Below are 17,814 nucleotides of genomic sequence, written 5' to 3'. Positions count from 1 at the left end.
GAGAAGAGAAAAACTTTATGTAGTAAAGTCAGAATTTCGAGAAATTTGCGGGTAGTAAAGTAAAATTTACCTAATATAATATACAAAATTAGTGAAACACCCAATTCTAGACATTAAACTATAATAATACCCTAGACTATTTAAAACATATAAACACATCCAAAATAAACCAAAAACCAACAGCTGTCAATTTTTGGATTTATTTTCTATGTTAGATTATAGTTTTGACCTTTTGGTCTGAATTCTTTGAAACAGGCCCAAAATTCGCCAGCTAGAATAGGAATTTCTGAAAATTTACGTTAGTGACCTCATGAAACTTGTTTGGCAGCCTCGTGGATCGAATATTCCAAACAAGCCGTTCGGTTCTTGAGCGAAGCAAGCTTCGTTCACCTCTTCGAACGAAGCTCAGTATGATGTGGTTTCAGATCTTCTTTTTGGATTCTTCTGAGCTCAGTATGGTGTAGATTGGAGTTCTATTGCTTCAATTTTTTTGTTCTTTGTTGTTTGATTTGGTAATTTTTGGATTGATATTGCGCTGCAAGAGACTCTATTGGAGCTTGGTGCGATCTGTGATCTTCGATTTTGAGGTATTCGATTTTTTCTTGTGAATTCATATTCGTTTTTTGAGGATTCGATTATATTGTAGTCTGATTTTTGGTGATTTCATGTTCGATTAATTAAGTTGCTGATTAGATTTTCATTTCTTTTTGTTTATAATTTGGATTGATTTCAGATTCGTTTTGATTGTGGATTTGCTCTTGTGTTTTGATTTGAAGTGTGGTGAAAATTTTGTGATATTCGATTTGGTTTTCATATTAATTGAGATTTTTTCAGTTGAATCTGAGTATATTCGTGTTTTTTCTGTTTATGCACTATTGGTTTTTGAGTCGACTATAATTCACTGTTAATACTCGGCATCCACTGTTATTGCTAGTAGTCATTTTTGTTTTGTTTGTTGTTTTTTTGTATAGATATGGATGATTCGAGAGTGGCAAAGTACACCTATGGTGCTGGAACTTTAATGCTTATTTTGTCTTCAACTACTACTTTTGATTGGCTGTCCAACGAGTTGTGTAGTAGGTTCAAGCTGAAGTTAGGTCAGTTTGAGTTGAGGTACTCTTTTACGGATTGCTCCAATTATTTATTGGAATTGGATGATGATTTGAAAATCATGTTTATGGTATGTGGACTGACGAAGGATCAATTAATTCACATTGTTGTTAGGGATAAGGCTGTAGTGAATTATGTTCAAACTGTTAATACGAACATAATTGATTCTCCTTTTTTGTTGGAGGCTGTTCCTAACAATTACAGTTTTGCACAAGATAAGGATACATGTAAATATTCAATTCAAACTGGTAGTATTGTTGATTCAAGTGCAACTTCTTCTTCTTGTTTGATTATGGATTTTGATGGTATTAGCAGTGAGTATGGAAATGAATATTTAGGCAAATATGGTAGTTGTGGATGTCGTAAGTATTTGTCTACTGATTGGGAGGGTTATATTACTCATGAGGGTCAGAAGTTTGAGGGTGGAGTTTGTGAATTCCGTGATAAGTTGGCTAAGTACTCGATTGAGAATGGTTTTAAGATGAAATATTTGAAAAATGAGTCTCGTCTTGTTACTGCTGTGTGTGCTAAGAAGGAATCAAATGGCTGTGAGTGGCATGTGCATGTTGTTAAGTCGAATGTAAATGGATTTTTTTATATTAAGAACTTAAATAATGCACATAGTTGCAGTGGTTTGATCCGTGAGAAGAGAAATAAGGCAATGGGGTCTCGTTTGGTGTCTTCAATTGTCAAAGATAAGGTTCGTAGCAATCCTTTGGTAAGGCCTATTGAGCTGATTACTGATTTGAAGGAGAATTATGGATTGGATATCCCTTATCATGTTGCGTGGTATGGGAAGGAGTCGGCTACTAAGGATTTGCATGGTTATGAGGAGTTGTCTTATGCTCACCTGCCTTGGTATGTGAATGTTTTGAAGGCCAGCAATGTCGGATCTCATTGTGTGCTTAACTGTGGCGAGGATGGTTCTCGTTTTCAGCGGATCTTTATATGTTTTAAGGCCTCTATTGATGGTTTTCGGTGGTGTAGGCCTATGTTGTTCATTGATGGTACTTTCGTCACAAACAAGTACAAGGGTACTCTTCTAGGAGCTACTGCAAAGAATGGAAATAAAGGTATGTAATGTAAATGCTGTAGTTGTGACTCCATTGAGTGGTATGAACAGTGTAGTTATGCAAATGTAAATGCTGTAGTTGTTGACTTCCATTGAGTGGTATGAACAGTTTCTATACTGTTCATACCATGCATCTGAGTATTTTTATGCATTGTAGTTTTACTCTGCTTCATGTGGTAACACTGTTATAGTTCAAACTAACTAATATAGTTCTTTGTTTCTTGTAGAAGTATTCCATTTTGCATTTGCAATTGTATCCGGTGAAACTGTGGATAATTGGAGGTGGTTTCTGCAAAGGATATCTGAAGTCTTGGTGGATGAAGGTAGGCAACTTACATTCATTTCTGATAGGAATGGTGCTATTATCGATGCTGTTATGATTGTTTTTCCTGCTTCTCCCCATGGTTTTTGTCTATATCATTTGAAAGAGAACTTGAAAAAGAAGTATCCGTATGCTGTTGGTTCCTCTTTCAAGGATAATATTTTATGGCTTTTTTGTAAGTTGTTGTATGCACCGACTGTTGAGGAATATCAAGATACGTTGAAAAAATTAAGAGATGATTGGGGTTCAAAAATAATTGATAAGTTTTTGGCTGATCTCCTTGTCCAAAATTTTGTTAATGCATTTTTTCCGGAAAAGAGGTATGGGGAGGTTAGTAATGCCTTGTCCGAGTCGTTTAATTCATGGGTTAAGAATGTGCGTAGGCTTCCAATTTATGAGATGATTGACACTGTTAGGATCAAAATGATGGAGATGATTTCTAGGAGGAAGCTTGCATCCGAGAAATGGAGTAGTGTTTTGTGTCCTGTTATTGAGGATGAGTTGAAGAATTTAGCTGCAAAGGGTCGTCATTGGAGGATATGTCGCGCGAATGAATCTGTTTTTGAAGTTCATGCTGATTTGAGTGTTATGGTCAATTTGGACGAGAGGTTTTGCTCCTGTTATCAGTGGCAATTGCTTGGGTTTCCGTGTCAGCATGCGATTTAAGTTATCCAACATTCCGGGTTATGTTTGTACAACTTTGTAGATGAGTATTACAAGGCAGACTTTTATAGGGCTACTTATGCAACCCCTATATTTCTCATACCTGATATTGAGAAGCCTCCTCCTGGAGATGTTTTTCTTCTATCTCCTCATACAAGAAAGCCTCCGGGACGACCTCCGACAAAGCGCTTCAAGTCAAGCAGTGAACCTAAAAGGCAGGTGAAGTGCAAGAGATGCGGTTCTTGTGATCGTCATAATATGAGGACTTGCAAGGTTCCTATTTGATGTAAAGGTTCTGGAGTACAAAAACTTGAATAAGAATAGTTAGTTTTTAACTAGTTAAAGTGCTATGTGATTGATTACTGACAATCATAGTTGAAAGGAATAGAAATTGATATGCAAGTTGTTAATACGGTGAAATAGCAGTCACTGCATATGAATATATTTTGAATTTTTAGTATTAATACATCATATTTACCATTTTTGGTATTTTGCAAATTTCGGCTTTGAAGTTCGATATGAATTAAGCATTACTGCTGTTTGAATAATCTATAAATGAACGAACACTATTTAATGCTCACTGTTCATGCCATTGTTGAAATTGAAAGATAGTTCTATGATATGGTATTAACAATTTATTTCTATCAAATAGCATTAACATTGTATTGAGAGTGCGTTGTTATTTGTTGTAGTTCACCTTTTTAGTTGTTTTAGTGCTATGGAGACCATTATTTCAGGTTACATACACCGTTACTTCACGTAAATAAACTGGTTTTTGAATAAGTACATAACTTGAATTTGAAAATCACTTTACTTCAATGTTCTAAACCTACACAAGTCCTAAGAAACTACAATATAAGCAAGAATTTTGGCAAAATATTTAATTACAACTTCATTCTTTTGCATTTCTCTCTTCTCTTTCTTTGATGGAAATCCAACTTCTTTCATTGCTCATAATTTTTATGAGGACTTCTTTTCTTATTTGCCAGACTTTTTCTTTGTTGAAATTTGATTCTATTTGTTGGTCTTTAGAAAGCTGCTTCATGAAGTTCATGACAAAGACGCCACAATCATTGCTGCATAATAGAGATACGCATGCAGGAGTTATTTCAGTATTATTTTAGTTGAATAGGATGAAAATTTCACTGTTATTGCGTAACTTACGAATTGTTTGCTTGTTGGGGACATTCTCTGTTCTCAGTCAGCTTGAAGTCAATAGTATCATGACAAATCAGATACTTCATTGTCTGAGCATATTCTGGTGTAAGTTCGTTGCTGGCAAGTATTTTTGTTATCATTCTAGCTGAAGCTTCATTAAGCCCTCTCGGCTTCTTGGCATCAAAATCAGGAATTTAGATGAGTTTTGTTTTTAGTGATACTGCAGCACATTCCTTAAGAAGACAAAGGAATATATTTGCTGTCTCAACCTGCATCATAGTCAAGTATGTGCTTAGTTTCCTTTAAATTTAGTGTCTTATGTATTAACAGTGTTAATCACCAGTCTTACTTACCAAAACAATTGCCTTCTTATGATAATATTGGAGAGTTTGTTCTAATGTCCCCCTGAATGAGTTGAAGTGTGTCCATTTTGCTGCACCGGTGTCAAAAACAAGCAGCGTATGGTGGTTCTCATCTGTAATTGGTATGAACACTCTATCAACTCTTCCAATATTTTCTAGGAGTGACATATAGAAAGCATGATATGTCAGCTTGTGTGAGGCACCTCGCAAAAACATCTGCAAAAGTCATGTGTTGGTGATTAGTAAGCATGTTGATGATATAAAATTGATGTATTAGATGTGATCTTACATAGTTATTGGCGGACAAATATGCATTTTTCTGTTTCTGAGGGTTCTGCTTCGCATCATCATTAAGTGCCTCTCCATAAGCATCGATGATTAGTGTAGAAATTGGATCATCTCCCATCAGCTTTTCAATGTTATGTTTGTACAATATTGTCCTATTGTGTAGGTAAAAAGCGTCTCTGCGACAATAATGTTTAAAAATGATAATCTCATAATAGTTTAATAACAAGACAGTTCTATGACATAGTATTAACAGTGTAATTCTATGACAGTTCTACGGCATAGTATTAATAGTGTAATTCGTGATAGATTGGCTTACTCATCAGAATTAGATGCAGATTTCCAGTAATTTTCCAACTTCTTCTTTGATATTTCATCCAGCCTGTTGTAGACCTCATACATGTGCAACCGAAGGTATGTATCTTTGTCCTCCTTTTTTTTGTTGGCTGCTTCATCTTCGCTTTGGCTTGCTCTTTTTCGGCCTTTCTTATGTGCTTCGGGGTATGTGTAATCTGATTTCTTTGCAGGCTTTCTGTCTTTTCTGTCTTTGATTATTTTGATGCCGAACGCAACTGCCGTGTTCCTACTTCTTTTGCTTGCATGATAACTAACTTTTCAGGAGTTTTTCCATCGGCGTTCTCATCTTCATCATTAGGAGATTCTTGCATCTCCAAATCACTTTCTTCTGCTATTCTCTCATCTTTTTTCTCCTTATCAGCTTGTTCTTTCATTGGAATTTCTCCTTGTTCACCTTTTTTGAATTTTTTTCCCATCACATGTTGCAAAGAGGCAATAACAGTGTCTTTTTCTTTCATGCTCTCAATGCAGGACAACTTTTCCCCTTCAAGTAGTTCATGTTGTTCATGTAGTTGTCTCCTATTTGATTTGAGTGCATGAAGTTCCCTTTGTAATTTTGCACCTTCTTTTTTCTCTTGCTCAGGCTATTTTTTCAGTATTTCGATATGTTGCTCCAACTTTTTTTTTCAGTCCATATTTGTTGAATGAATGAATTTTTCTTTATGCAGGATTCTATAGCAGTCTGCATCATATCCCTTCGAGTATCTGCCTTTTCAATCCAATAGTCGACTGCTTCTTTCAGCTGTTGGATTTTCTCATGGGTATGGGCTATTTCATGCTTGTAATACTCTGGGATTGACCCCACTATGTCCACAAAAATGGCGTCGCCGTCTTATTCCTGGCTGTCAAGTTCGGGTTCTTTGGACATTAACAGTGTCCTCCTCCGTCAGAGTCTGTAATAAGGTCAACTGCTTGTTCTTCAATTTCATCATCTGCTTCGCATTCCAATGATTGTGCTGGTGGTTCTTCAATTTCATCATCTGCTTTGCATCCCAATGATTGTGCATTGTCTTCATTTTGCTCATGTTGTGGAGTTTTTGTCTGGGTTGTACTTTGGTCCACATTTTCATGGAAGCTGAACTTCTGTTTCTAGGTAATATGATGCTTTTTCTTTTTGTGTTTGACTCTTTAACTGTCCCAAATATTAGAAAGGAAAAAAAAAGTATTAGCAAATTTATATACATGTATATGTGTTTGTACACTATCAATTCAGTTTTGAAATATAAATGTTGGATCATTGTAGGTTATCTTACCCAATCTTTAAGTGTGATAACAAAGTCATCATCCTCTTCATTTTCTTCTTGTTCTTCATGGTCTGCATGATCAGTCTTTGTTGCTTCTTCTTTTTCATTGTCAGCAGCATTTATCTGTTGAATTATTGGAGTCAGTAGTAATTATGGTGTACTAACATTATATATGTTTATGGAAGTAAGAAAAATGCCTTAATGTTTTCATATGTTGCAATATTCAGCTTGATATTGAGCTTCGGAAGGCTCCATTTGACATCCGATGGTTTGTGATCTTCTCTTCCAAGAATTGGACTGATCAGGTTAGTTCTTTCACACAGCCAATACTGCAAACATGTTTTTCAATATAAAGTGTTAATGCACATGAAAACAAATAATATAACAGGATTAACAAATGGATGTAGTTTCTTACCAGGATTAGCACAAGGCAACCACTGACACTTGGTTGACTTGTCTTGTCCTTTTTAATTTTTATGGCTTGGTCCAGTCCATAATGCATGTAATCTAAGACTCCTTGTGCCCAATTGTAGCTGTTCATAACTTCTAATGTGTCGATCATAGTCAAAAGGTCCAAGCCATTTTCGCCCCAGAGTTGCAAAAGAGATTTGTGATGAAGAGCTCTATGATTAACAACCTGACAACATCCATTGCATTCTTCTTTCTGTCATCTGCTATTGCTGTGTTCAGACACCTATCAATCTTGTTTTTGTGATTTTTTTTTACTTCTTGAAGTACTTCTTTTCGAAGGCCAAATTTGTTCTTGTGGAAGTTGTTGTGCTTGGCAACTTGTTTCTTTTGTTTGGCAATCCAAAGATGTCAGACACATCATTGCTTGTAATTTCATGCTCATTGCCTTCACTGAATTTGAATTTTTTGGTTGAGGGGTTGTAGAGTCTGATTAGTTTAATTATTTGATAATTAGACTTCTGACATTCTACCTTGGTTAACTGACCTTCCATGTAAGCCTTGATGATGCTCCAGAATGGCGCTTTTTGTAGGATCTTGAGGACATCCTTTCTTGATGCAAGCTTGTTTTTTATCGTTTGCAATGTGTTGTCAAATGTGAGCATGTTGCTCTTGATATGCACATAATCTGGGTTATTGAGTCTGTTTGGTTGAGGTTTTTGTGTTTGGGATTGTTTTTTTTTTTGTCTTCATTGTTTTCTTTGGTTTCAGTGTGTTTGCGGATTTGGGTGTGGATAGTTTGGCTTTTGCTGTTGTTGGTGGTGTGTCTTGTGTGTTTCTTGATGCTGTTTCGTGCTTTTGCTGGCTTGTGATCCTTTTGTATGCTTTTCTTTTTTTAATTTCAACCTGGTTACCTTTTTCCATATGACCACCTGCAAAGTGAAACAAATAGGTTACTTTAACTAAATAAAAGAAAGATGAAACATAAGTATTAATACTTCTATGACATGGTATTAACTATTTACTTCTATGCATTTGAACCTCATGCTTCTCTTTTCTTGTGTACTACGATTTTTTTCATATACATTTCTAGTGTATGTTGCACTAGAAGAGCAAGATGCATAGAAATCCCAGATTTTGATTAACAAAGGATGCTACATATTTTGGTCTTCAAGTGCACTGAGTGCACTAGAAGAGAAAGATGCATAGCAGTCACAGATTTTGATTAACAAAGGATGCTATATATTTTGGTCTTCAAGTGCACTGCTTCGCAAAGTGCACTAAAAGAGCAAGATGCATGGTATTAACAGTTCAAGTTCTATGACATGGTATGAACAGTTGTGAAATGTATACATTTGCAATCAAAACATGCGTCTTTTTAAAACATTGCTATTGGACTTTGAAGTTAAAAGATTTTGTAATATCTTGGAGTCTGATAGTGATGTTTTGTCAGCCATTTGTGAAGAATCTTGAGTGTTTGTTTCTGTCATTGTTGGACCTTTTCGTTGGTTACCTGTATTAAACGTGGTACTCTTGCATTAGTTAGCAGAATCTTAAGACGAAAGTGGAAAGTGAGTATGGATTTTTGAGATTGTACCTTTCTGTCGATGTTTAAGGAAGAAATTTTCTTCCTTTTTTCCTGGTTGTCCTTGTGCTCAGTTGCTTTTTGTAGTGTCAATTTTGAAGACTTTTGGCTATGGCAGAATATAACTTCGATTCGCCGGCTTTGTCGTTATGGAGTTTGTCGTTGATTGGTGGTTATGGAGGTTGTCTCCTGTCTGGTGGTTATGGAGGTTTTCGCCTGCTTTTGGAGTGGGTCGCGTCGCAAAGATCGGATTGAGAGGTGAGTGGGTTTTTCGCTTTTTGGGTGCGTGCGTGTACTCTGCGTTGAGATATTTTCTTTTTTTTCAATGGGCTTAGTGAAATTGGGCTTTATTGGCTTGTTGAGTTTTCTGGGCTCTTTTTTTTGGTTTGTTTAGGCTTTTTTTGTCAAATTAAACTGGGATTTTTTTCTATATTTTTCTATGGTTTGCTTGATTTGTTTTGGGCTTTATTTCGTTTCTGACCTTGATCTTCTCAACTTAGGCTGGGTTTTTTGAAAGTCACTGTTAATACGCATTTTGAACACTGTTAATTCGCGATTTGAAATATAGAAGAAGCTATAGAGTAACAATTTTTTACATTTGAATCTCACTACACAGTAACTATTTGACATTTGAAAGTTAAGAAGCATCAAAAGATTTTGGTTAGAAGCTACATATTAACAATTTGACATTTGGAAGTTAGAAGCCGAACATTTACTATTTTATAGTTCTAAAATTTGTGAAATCCATGCTTTCATCCTTCATTCTCTTTTGTGAAATACCAACCTTTTTCACTTTCCATTGTCTTCAATAAAACTTCTTTTCTCATTTCCCACACATGCTCTGTACTCAAGCTTTCTTCAATTTGTTTTCCTTGTGACAACTTCTACATGTAGTACATGACAAATACTCCACAATCGTTTCTGCAAATTCACACACACACACACATATATATATGCAACATTTAGTGAATCATAGTTTAATTTGAATTGGGGGAAGAAAAGTGTTATTGTGAAAATTACGACTTTTCAGGTTGTTGGGCGCATTCCCTGTCCTCCTTAAAGTTGAATTTGGTGGGATCATATTTCATTAGATATTGTATTGTTTGAGCAATTGCTGGTGTAACTTTCAGGTTTCGAAGAAGTTTTGCAATCTCGTCGGTCAATTCATCATTGTAGACGGGCTTCTTGAACTCAAGAAGTGGGAAGCTGTTTTTTTCTAAAATTTTTGGAGCACATTCCTTGACACTATTGAGGAAGACATTTGTTGCGTCTGCCTGCATTGTAGGCAAGTATGTTGTTAGCTTCACTGATTAACTGTTTTGTTCATGCCTTGTATTAACAGTTCATAGTAGGAGTCTGTCTTACCAAAATTATTGCTTTTTTGTTGTAGTATTCAACGGTTTGCTCAGTTTCCCCCCTCAATGAGTTGTAGTGCGTCCATTGCAATGAATTGGTGTCGAAGACAAGCATGGTGTGGTGTCCGCCATCCGTTATTGGTATAAACACCTTTGATATTTTCCCTATGCATTCAAGGAGTTTGACAAAATATTCATCGAATGTTCTTGGGTGCATTTTATCTGTGAGATACCTCTGCAAAATTAATAGTTTCGGCATTAGAGAGAATGTGAAAAGTATAGGAAGATGAATAATTTGTGATTTTTACTAGAAGTAATGGGATAGCTATGATCTTACATATGCGTAACACGTGATGTATGCATTCTGTTGTCTTTTAGGGTCTTTCTTTTCATCATGATGAAGTATCTTGGCATACGCATCTATGATTTGTCCATAAATTTCAGTATCTCTTAATAAGCTTTGTATGTCGTCTTTGAACAAAATGTTTGTCCCTTGCCAAAAAGCAGTGCTGTAACAGTATTTGTAGTTAGAAAAAATGGCAATAAAATTGAAAGAACTGTTCAATAAAGTTCCAGTATAGAGTAATAATACTGCTTGTTTTCTAAAAAACCTTTTTCTAACGCATGTCTACCATTGTAAAGTTCCAGTATAAGATAATAACACTGCTTGTATCCTATGAAATCCTATATCTAATGCATGTCTATCACTGCAAAGTTCCAATATAGGGTAATAACACTGCTAGATTCCTCTGAAATCCTATAACTAATGCATGTCTACCCCCTGTAAAGTTCAAGTATAGGATAATAACACAATGAAATCCTATTTTCTAATGCATGTTCAATAATAGCATCTTGCATTGAAAATGAATGAAACACATTGCCTTACCCATCAACTGAATTTTTTCAGTAATTTCTCAGCTTTTCTTATGAGAGTTCATCCAGCATGTTGTAGACCTGATATGTATTCCATTGCAGGAATGAACTTTTGACCCTCTTCTTTGATTTTGCTGGTTTTTTTTGTGCCTTTCTCTTTTGTGCTCTCGTCTCTGCTTTAGGGAATAAGGAATCTGGTTTTCTTGATTTTATCTTTTCTGCTTCACCTTCTTTCTTTTCTTCTTTATCCTCTTCACTCTGCAGTTCTTGCACTAATTTTTGATCTCTCAACGAGACAATAACAGCTTTCTTTTCATTAATAATGTTCAAGTAGGAAATCTTCTCTGCAAGAAGTTAATCATTTTCTAGCTACAGCTTTGTCTTGTAGGATTTTTCCTGATGAACATCTAATTGTATGACTTTCTTGTGATCTGCTGCTTCCTTAACCATCTTCTGCAGTTGCTGCTGATGCTTCAATAATTCTTCTTTTTCATTGTACAGCATCTGAATCAATTTATTCTTTTTAATGCAAGATGCTATTGCATCACGAATATTTTGATACTCTCCTTTCTTTGTCCAATATTCAGCAGCATTATTTATCGCCATCATATACTCTTTTGTAAGCTGTATTTCATCCTCCTTGTATTCTGGTACTGATCTAACAATTTCCTGAAATAACGTTGAATTTTGGTATTCTGGGATTTCATTTTGGAGGTCTTCTTGAACCTGGTGGTGTTGCTAGACTTGATGTTCAGCAGCATCATCATGGTCTCCATTCACTTCAGCATCCTCCTCCTCTTCATTTTCTTCTTCAGCAGCATCACCATGCTCTTCATTCACCTCTTCAGCAGCATCATCCTTGTCTTCACTCACTTCTTCAGCAGCATCATCATCATGCTCTTCATTCACTTCTTCAGCAGCATCATCCTCCTTTTCATTCTCTTCTTCAGAATCATCATCATTCTCTTCATTCTCTTCTTCAGAATCATTATCCGGCTCTTGAGTTTTAGTGCTTTTTATCTGTTTGTTGAGTAGAGTTAGTATTAAGAGTGCACTTCTATGACATGGTATTAAGAGTGTAATTCTATGACATGGTTTTAATAGTGTACTTCTATGAAATGGTATTCATAGTTTACCTCTGTGACATGGTATTCATAGTTTACTTCTATGACATGGTATTAACAAGTATGTACATGACATAGTATTAACAATGTTGTCATATCAGCTGCAGATTATTTGAAAGGAAAGAGTACCTTTATCTGGTTGTTTTTAGATGATGAAGCTTCGCGCTGAGTTCTTGAAGACTCCATTTGACAGCAAGAATCTGGTGTCATTTGTTCTCTTCCAGGAATTGGAGTGAGCATGTTAGATCTTTGACACAGCCAATACTGCACAATATTTTTTTGAAATATCACGTGTCAATTCATATCATTAGAATAATGCTACGAATTTGCAGTTTGGAGATTTGTGTTCTTACCAGTATTAGGATTAGGCAGCCACTCACGCTTGGCTGCTTTTTTTTGTCCTTCTTGTTCTTCTTTGCTTGTTCTAATCCAAAATACATGTAGTCCAAAACTCCTCGAGCCCAATTATATTTCCCCATCTCTTCTAAGGTGTCTATTGTGGTTGTATATGTCCAAGCAAGTGTACAACCAGAGTTGTAGAAGAGATTGGTCATGAAGATTTGTAGGATTATCAATCTTGTTACATCCATAGCACCTTCTTCTGTTTCATCTTCAAGTGCTAAATTCAAGCACTTATCAATTGAAGTCTTTGTTATCTTCTTATACCGCGCGAAGTATTTCTCTACAAACTGCAATTTTGGCCTTGTTGAGGTTGTTGTGCTTGGTAACTTCTTGCCACTGTTTGGCAAGCCAAAAATTTCAGCCACACCATTGCTTTTCATCTTGCTGTCACCATCATTAAACTTGAACTTCTTTGTCTTTGTGTCATAAACTTGTATGAGTCTCACAATGTTAACCTTCTCTGGATATATGCTTCTATTAATGCCCAAAAAGGTGTCTTTGATAGCAATGTTAAGACATCGTGCCAACGTTCAAGTCTTTGTTTGATGTTGTCAATTGTTGTTGCAAAAGAGAGCATGTTGCTCTTGATCTGCACATAATTTAGGTCCTCCCATCTGCTTGGCTTCTTGTTTGTTGTTGTTTTAGATGATGACTGTTGGCCTTTTGTTTTGGAGTTTCTTCTGGCTCTTTCTTTCTTCATCTTTTAATTGGTATACCTACATTAGAAATAAGAACACGACAGTAAAATATCGGTGTTAATACCCCATACTGGAACTTGACAGTGGTAGACATGCCTTAGAAATAGTATTTCATATGGAACAATCAGTGTTATTACCATATACTGGAACTTTATCTATACTGGAACTTGACAATGGTAGACATGCCTTAGAAATAGTATTTCATAGGGAACAATCAGTGTTATTACCATATACTGGAACTTTATAGTCATTAATCAACATGAAAGCAAACTAGCCGCTAAATTAGTGACTAGAGTAATGGTCCTATGCAGTCAGTCCTATAGTGAAATCCAATATAGTTTCAAGATTTTGTCTTTCATTCGAATCTAAAATACTGTTATTATCCTAGACTGGATCTTTATAGCAAATAATCAATATTACAGTAAAGGTTTGGTTTGTAAATGTCTTACCTTTGAAGCGTTTTCTTGTTGAAATGGTTCTCTGAAATTTTATCTTGGTCAGTGTCTGGTGTTTGTTTTTGAAATGAGATCAATCTTGGTGGTGGTTATGGAGTCTTGGTTTCAACGACGATGAAGACAAATTGATGAAGACGATGAGTGAAGTGAAGAGACGTTTTGCATAGAAGGTTTAATGAAGGCGCGCGTGCTGGAAGTTACGGTTTACTCTTTTTTTTTTGGACGAAAGTTACGGTTTGGGCTTGTTTATAAGTTTGGGCTGGGTTTGTTTTGGGTGTCTTTTGAGTTTGTTTGGTGTTGGGCTTGATAGTGGCAGACCTGTAATTTATAGGAACTTGAACACTAATTTGTTATATAATAAATGGATTTTGGGTGTGTTTATAAAGTGTATTCTATGTGGGGTTTTTTTATAAATTCAGGTCTCATTTTGGGTATATTAGTGAAGCTCCCAATATAATATTGGCTTCTGAAATAGGATGAGATTGAAATAACAATAAGATGGGATCAGATTGTTTCAATACAAATTTATTTCTTTAAATTGAAAAAAAAGATGAGAAATTGAGAAATAATATAATTAGAAGAGTAGAAGATGACTGCAACAATGTCTGTTTCCTAGAAGCACTGCAACAATGTCCTAACTGTTTCAGTTGGTGTATATCAGATGAACCTGGTTGATTGGTTTAAAGGAATGATCCAAAGTCGCCGTGGAGAGGAGGTTGTAGATCCACAGGAGGTAGTTCCTGAGGCCATTCGACTTCTTATCATGATTCTCTATTAGTATATAGAAAAGATTTTACAAGCCTTGAATGTGCATATAATATTTTCTATATTTTTTTTTCCCATGATTTTATAGATTTTGTTGATATATTTGGATTCATACTTAGGAGCTTGTAAATATGTACTTTATATCTTTTGACATGTAAGGTGAGGTCTGTTAAGAATATCCTTTTTTCAAAAATCAGATTCTGATGCAATTAGAGAAAATTTTATAATCGAGTCCCAAATGGCGAAGCCTATGTCTTTTATACCATAGTTTAACAACTTATACTTGCGACAGAATTTTTTTTATGAAATAAAGAGAAATTATGCCAAATGAATCTTCTCTCAAGTACTTGCAAAATAAATAAATATACTAACTTGGAAAAGGGTGAATCAAGAAAATTTGTACATGAACCCACCAATAGTGGTTGCCAAATGACATATCAAATGGGCTTTGTACAATTTTTAACTGTTTGCTTCTTCTTCTGCATTTGTAGAGCTCCGATGAAATCTTTGGAGCTTTAAAAACAACACTCTCACAACAAGAGGACTCTATATATGGAGCTCTATATTCAATATAATTTTATATATGTGTGAATTTTTTTGGAAAAAAGCTATTTTGCTTGAATGTATATTATGATATGTCAGTTTTTGTGTTTGAACATTTCGACAAAAATCAAAATCAAAATTTGAATAAGACTTGAAAATCTTATCTATTTATAAATAATAAATAAAAAAACTTGATTGTTACTTTGAAAAAGAAAAAAAAAACCCAAGCCTCATCCGTGAAAAAACCCAAACACAAACCTTATCTAGCTCATCCCTTTCATTAGTCACATTAAATAAAAATAAAAGAAAGAGGAAGCATCCGTTGGTCAAGAAAAGAGTATGAAGAGCCATAGTCGCAAGGCAACTCACCAACAACACAAATGAATTGGCAGTTCTTTCTCCATGCGAGCCTTATTGAGTTTCATGGGCTTCAACTGCGAACATAAATATGCGTACAGCTCTAGTGGGGCTCAATCATTTAAGGCCTTAAAATTGAACTCCTGGAGATGACTTTTTTGCTTTGGTTGCTATATATTGCAGCCTAATTAGACTTGACATTCGTGTCGTGCTCGTGTCATTGCCAAAGCCAGATGGTGTTGACATGAAAATTAGGGTTAAAAGAATTCGTGATTGTCGTGTAACAGATATGTATGGAGTTGGTAACTAGAACATCAGCCAAGTAGTGGAGGTTCTTCAACCACCAAGTGTCTTGCCAAACCCAAAGGTGATTTCTATGGAGAAGAACTTCTAACCTGGGCATCAACATTCTCCCCGCTTTCAGACTTACCCATCTCCACAAGATTTGTCAAGTCCCTCACAAAAGTTGAAGCATTTGCACTCATGGCCAATGACTTGAAGATTATAGCGTCTAAATTCTGGAGGCATTTTAGCATGGATGCTCGGATTCTGGTACATCTCTCTGCAAATCATATACAAACCAACTGGCGCCTCCACGATACAAGGAGGGCTATAAATTTTTTTTTTTCAATGAAACTTTAATTCTTTTTTTTGGGCGGATATATGCTTCTACTGTGCATGGCATGAGAAGCAGATGTATTGATCTAAGTTCAACGGGGTGAGGACGAAACACACCCCGGTATTGCAAATTTCTGTTCTCCTATCACCAAGTGTATTCTAAGTTCCCACATGGAACATGGCAACTTATATCTCATTCTCCCAACACCAAGTCTATATACCTTAGTACCGGTCGAAAATTTGAGCAAAACGAAATTGAAAGATGAGATAAAAGAATGATTTTGAACTGATAGCACCCCTACAAACTACAGCAAGACACCAATAATAACCAATGGCAATACTGATTTCTAATCACAAATTATTGCATTAAGCACTGAGAGGTTAATTCTCCAAGATAACAGATAAGGGTGAACATGATCTTGAAGCTCCACAACATTCAGTCAATTGTGTCAATATGGCGGCAGAGGATTCAAAATTCAAACGTATTTGATGTGACCACCAAAGAAGATAATAAAAATTGCACCACCTGAAAACTGACCAATTTGATTTGAATGATCGAAATCCAATTCTGTCAACTACCTTTTTTTTTCAAGAATATTAAGTTCACAGCATCTCCAATCAAGACGCGTTTGACCTTGTTATAGAGCATGCATGCTATATTTCTCATTCCTTATGTAATCGTACTGATACTTCCGGTTTCATAATTTGTTTAGTAACCCAAGTCTTTCAATGCAGAGTATGTACTACCGCTAGTCAAAAGCCCAGTTCTGTTCTCTTTATTCAAAACTAACATACCATATTATTTTTATTTTTGTGTATATATACAAGCGATATTAAAGAGGGAGAATCGAACAGAGTAACCTCCTCGGATATAGGGACAAAGGTTCGTGACCACTTGAGTTATAACACCCTTACTTGCATAGCATATTATTAATATATAATATACACCGGCAGCACATAAGGATAAGGCACTTTTAATAAGAAGAGGAGGAAGGAGAAGAAGAATGGCACAGCAGAGCTAAGAAACAAAAACCTGATTGGTACGGCGCATAGCAGCCTCGATACGCTTGGTAATGTTGGCAGTGAAGCGAAACCTTCGTTTCGGGTTCTTGACAACGCTGCAAAGGTTCCTCCATTTCTGTAACGTTTCTTCAGACGCATGCTTTGCCTTCATTTCCCCGAACTCTTGCAAATAACTCTCCATCATTACCCTTTTTACTAAACTAGTTAAGATGTGCATCAAAGTTCAGAAATGAGCAGCACGGAAAGCACTTTTCAGAAAGGGAAGTTTCAGTGACGCATGGCTTGAGTTATATATTTCAATCATTATTAATATTATTTTTTTATACGGAAATTAGAGAGCATGAATTCATGACCTTAAAAAAATTATAAAAAAATTTCCAAAATTCCTCAGATATGAAGGAGAAGACTTTGCAAATGTAAAAGATTCCTTAGGAAATCCAAAAAGAAATAAGGGCCTTTTTGTCCATTTTAGCTTTTTTACAAATATTTCTCTCTTTTGGCCTTTTCCAAAATGTCCCAAAATATTAATGGAAGTATGAAAGGGGTGGCAATTTTCTACACGACCCGTTATACGACTCGAAACCTACACGGAAAAAGCATGACTCGAACCCGCACGATTAATAATTTGGTAATTTTCGGGTTAACTTGTTATGACCCGTTTATTAAACGTGTGGGTTTCGGGTTAACCCGCCAACCCGTTAAAACACATGTTTAACCTGTTTATTAAACGGGTTATGTCAACTCGCGAAAAAATAAAGAGAAATTGAGACTTCAAAACACACACAAGAGGTTTTGAACCCCCACCACCCATCTCCAACACCTTATCCCCCACGCTACATACAACTTTGTGATTATATACTATGTCTCTCTTCTCTCTCTATTGTTTTTTTCTTTTCCTTCTCTCTTCTCTCCCCTCTCCTCTCTCCTCTCTCCGATTTTTTTATTTAAATTTTTTCAGTTGTGAGTTTTGTAACATGCATGTTATTATTTATGAATCCATTACACGACTCAAACCCACACGATAAAAGACGACCC

The 17,814-nt window shown here is 35.7% G+C and overlaps 1 protein-coding gene across 1 annotated transcript; it reads left to right on the top strand.

Annotated features, from left to right (window-relative positions):
• Positions 1 to 973: 973 nt before the first annotated feature.
• Positions 974 to 3,452, top strand: LOC148916294 (uncharacterized). The gene is made up of 3 exons (XM_089055099.1): positions 974 to 2,183; positions 2,410 to 3,123; positions 3,211 to 3,452. The coding sequence occupies exons 1-3, from the start codon at positions 974 to 976 to the stop codon at positions 3,450 to 3,452; spliced, it is 2,166 nt and encodes a 721-aa protein (XP_088911225.1).
• Positions 3,453 to 17,814: the final 14,362 nt, after the last annotated feature.

The sequence above is a fragment of the Prunus mume genome, linkage group LG6 (assembly GCF_029339155.1).
Source record: "Prunus mume cultivar Tortuosa linkage group LG6, ASM2933915v1, whole genome shotgun sequence".
Classification (NCBI taxonomy): Eukaryota; Viridiplantae; Streptophyta; class Magnoliopsida; order Rosales; family Rosaceae; genus Prunus; species Prunus mume.
The sequence above is the reverse complement of the archived record's forward strand: the minus strand, read 5'-3'. Positions and strand labels throughout refer to the sequence as shown.

Coding starts and splice junctions, on each gene's coding strand:
- LOC148916294 (XM_089055099.1), top strand. CDS start 974: ATGGATGATTCGAGAGTGGCAAAGTACACCTATGGTGCTGGAACTTTA. Junction 2,184..2,409: donor TGCAAAGAATGGAAATAAAG/GTATGTAATGTA, acceptor TGTTTCTTGTAG/AAGTATTCCATTTTGCATTT. Junction 3,124..3,210: donor GGACGAGAGGTTTTGCTCCT/GTTATCAGTGGC, acceptor ACAACTTTGTAG/ATGAGTATTACAAGGCAGAC.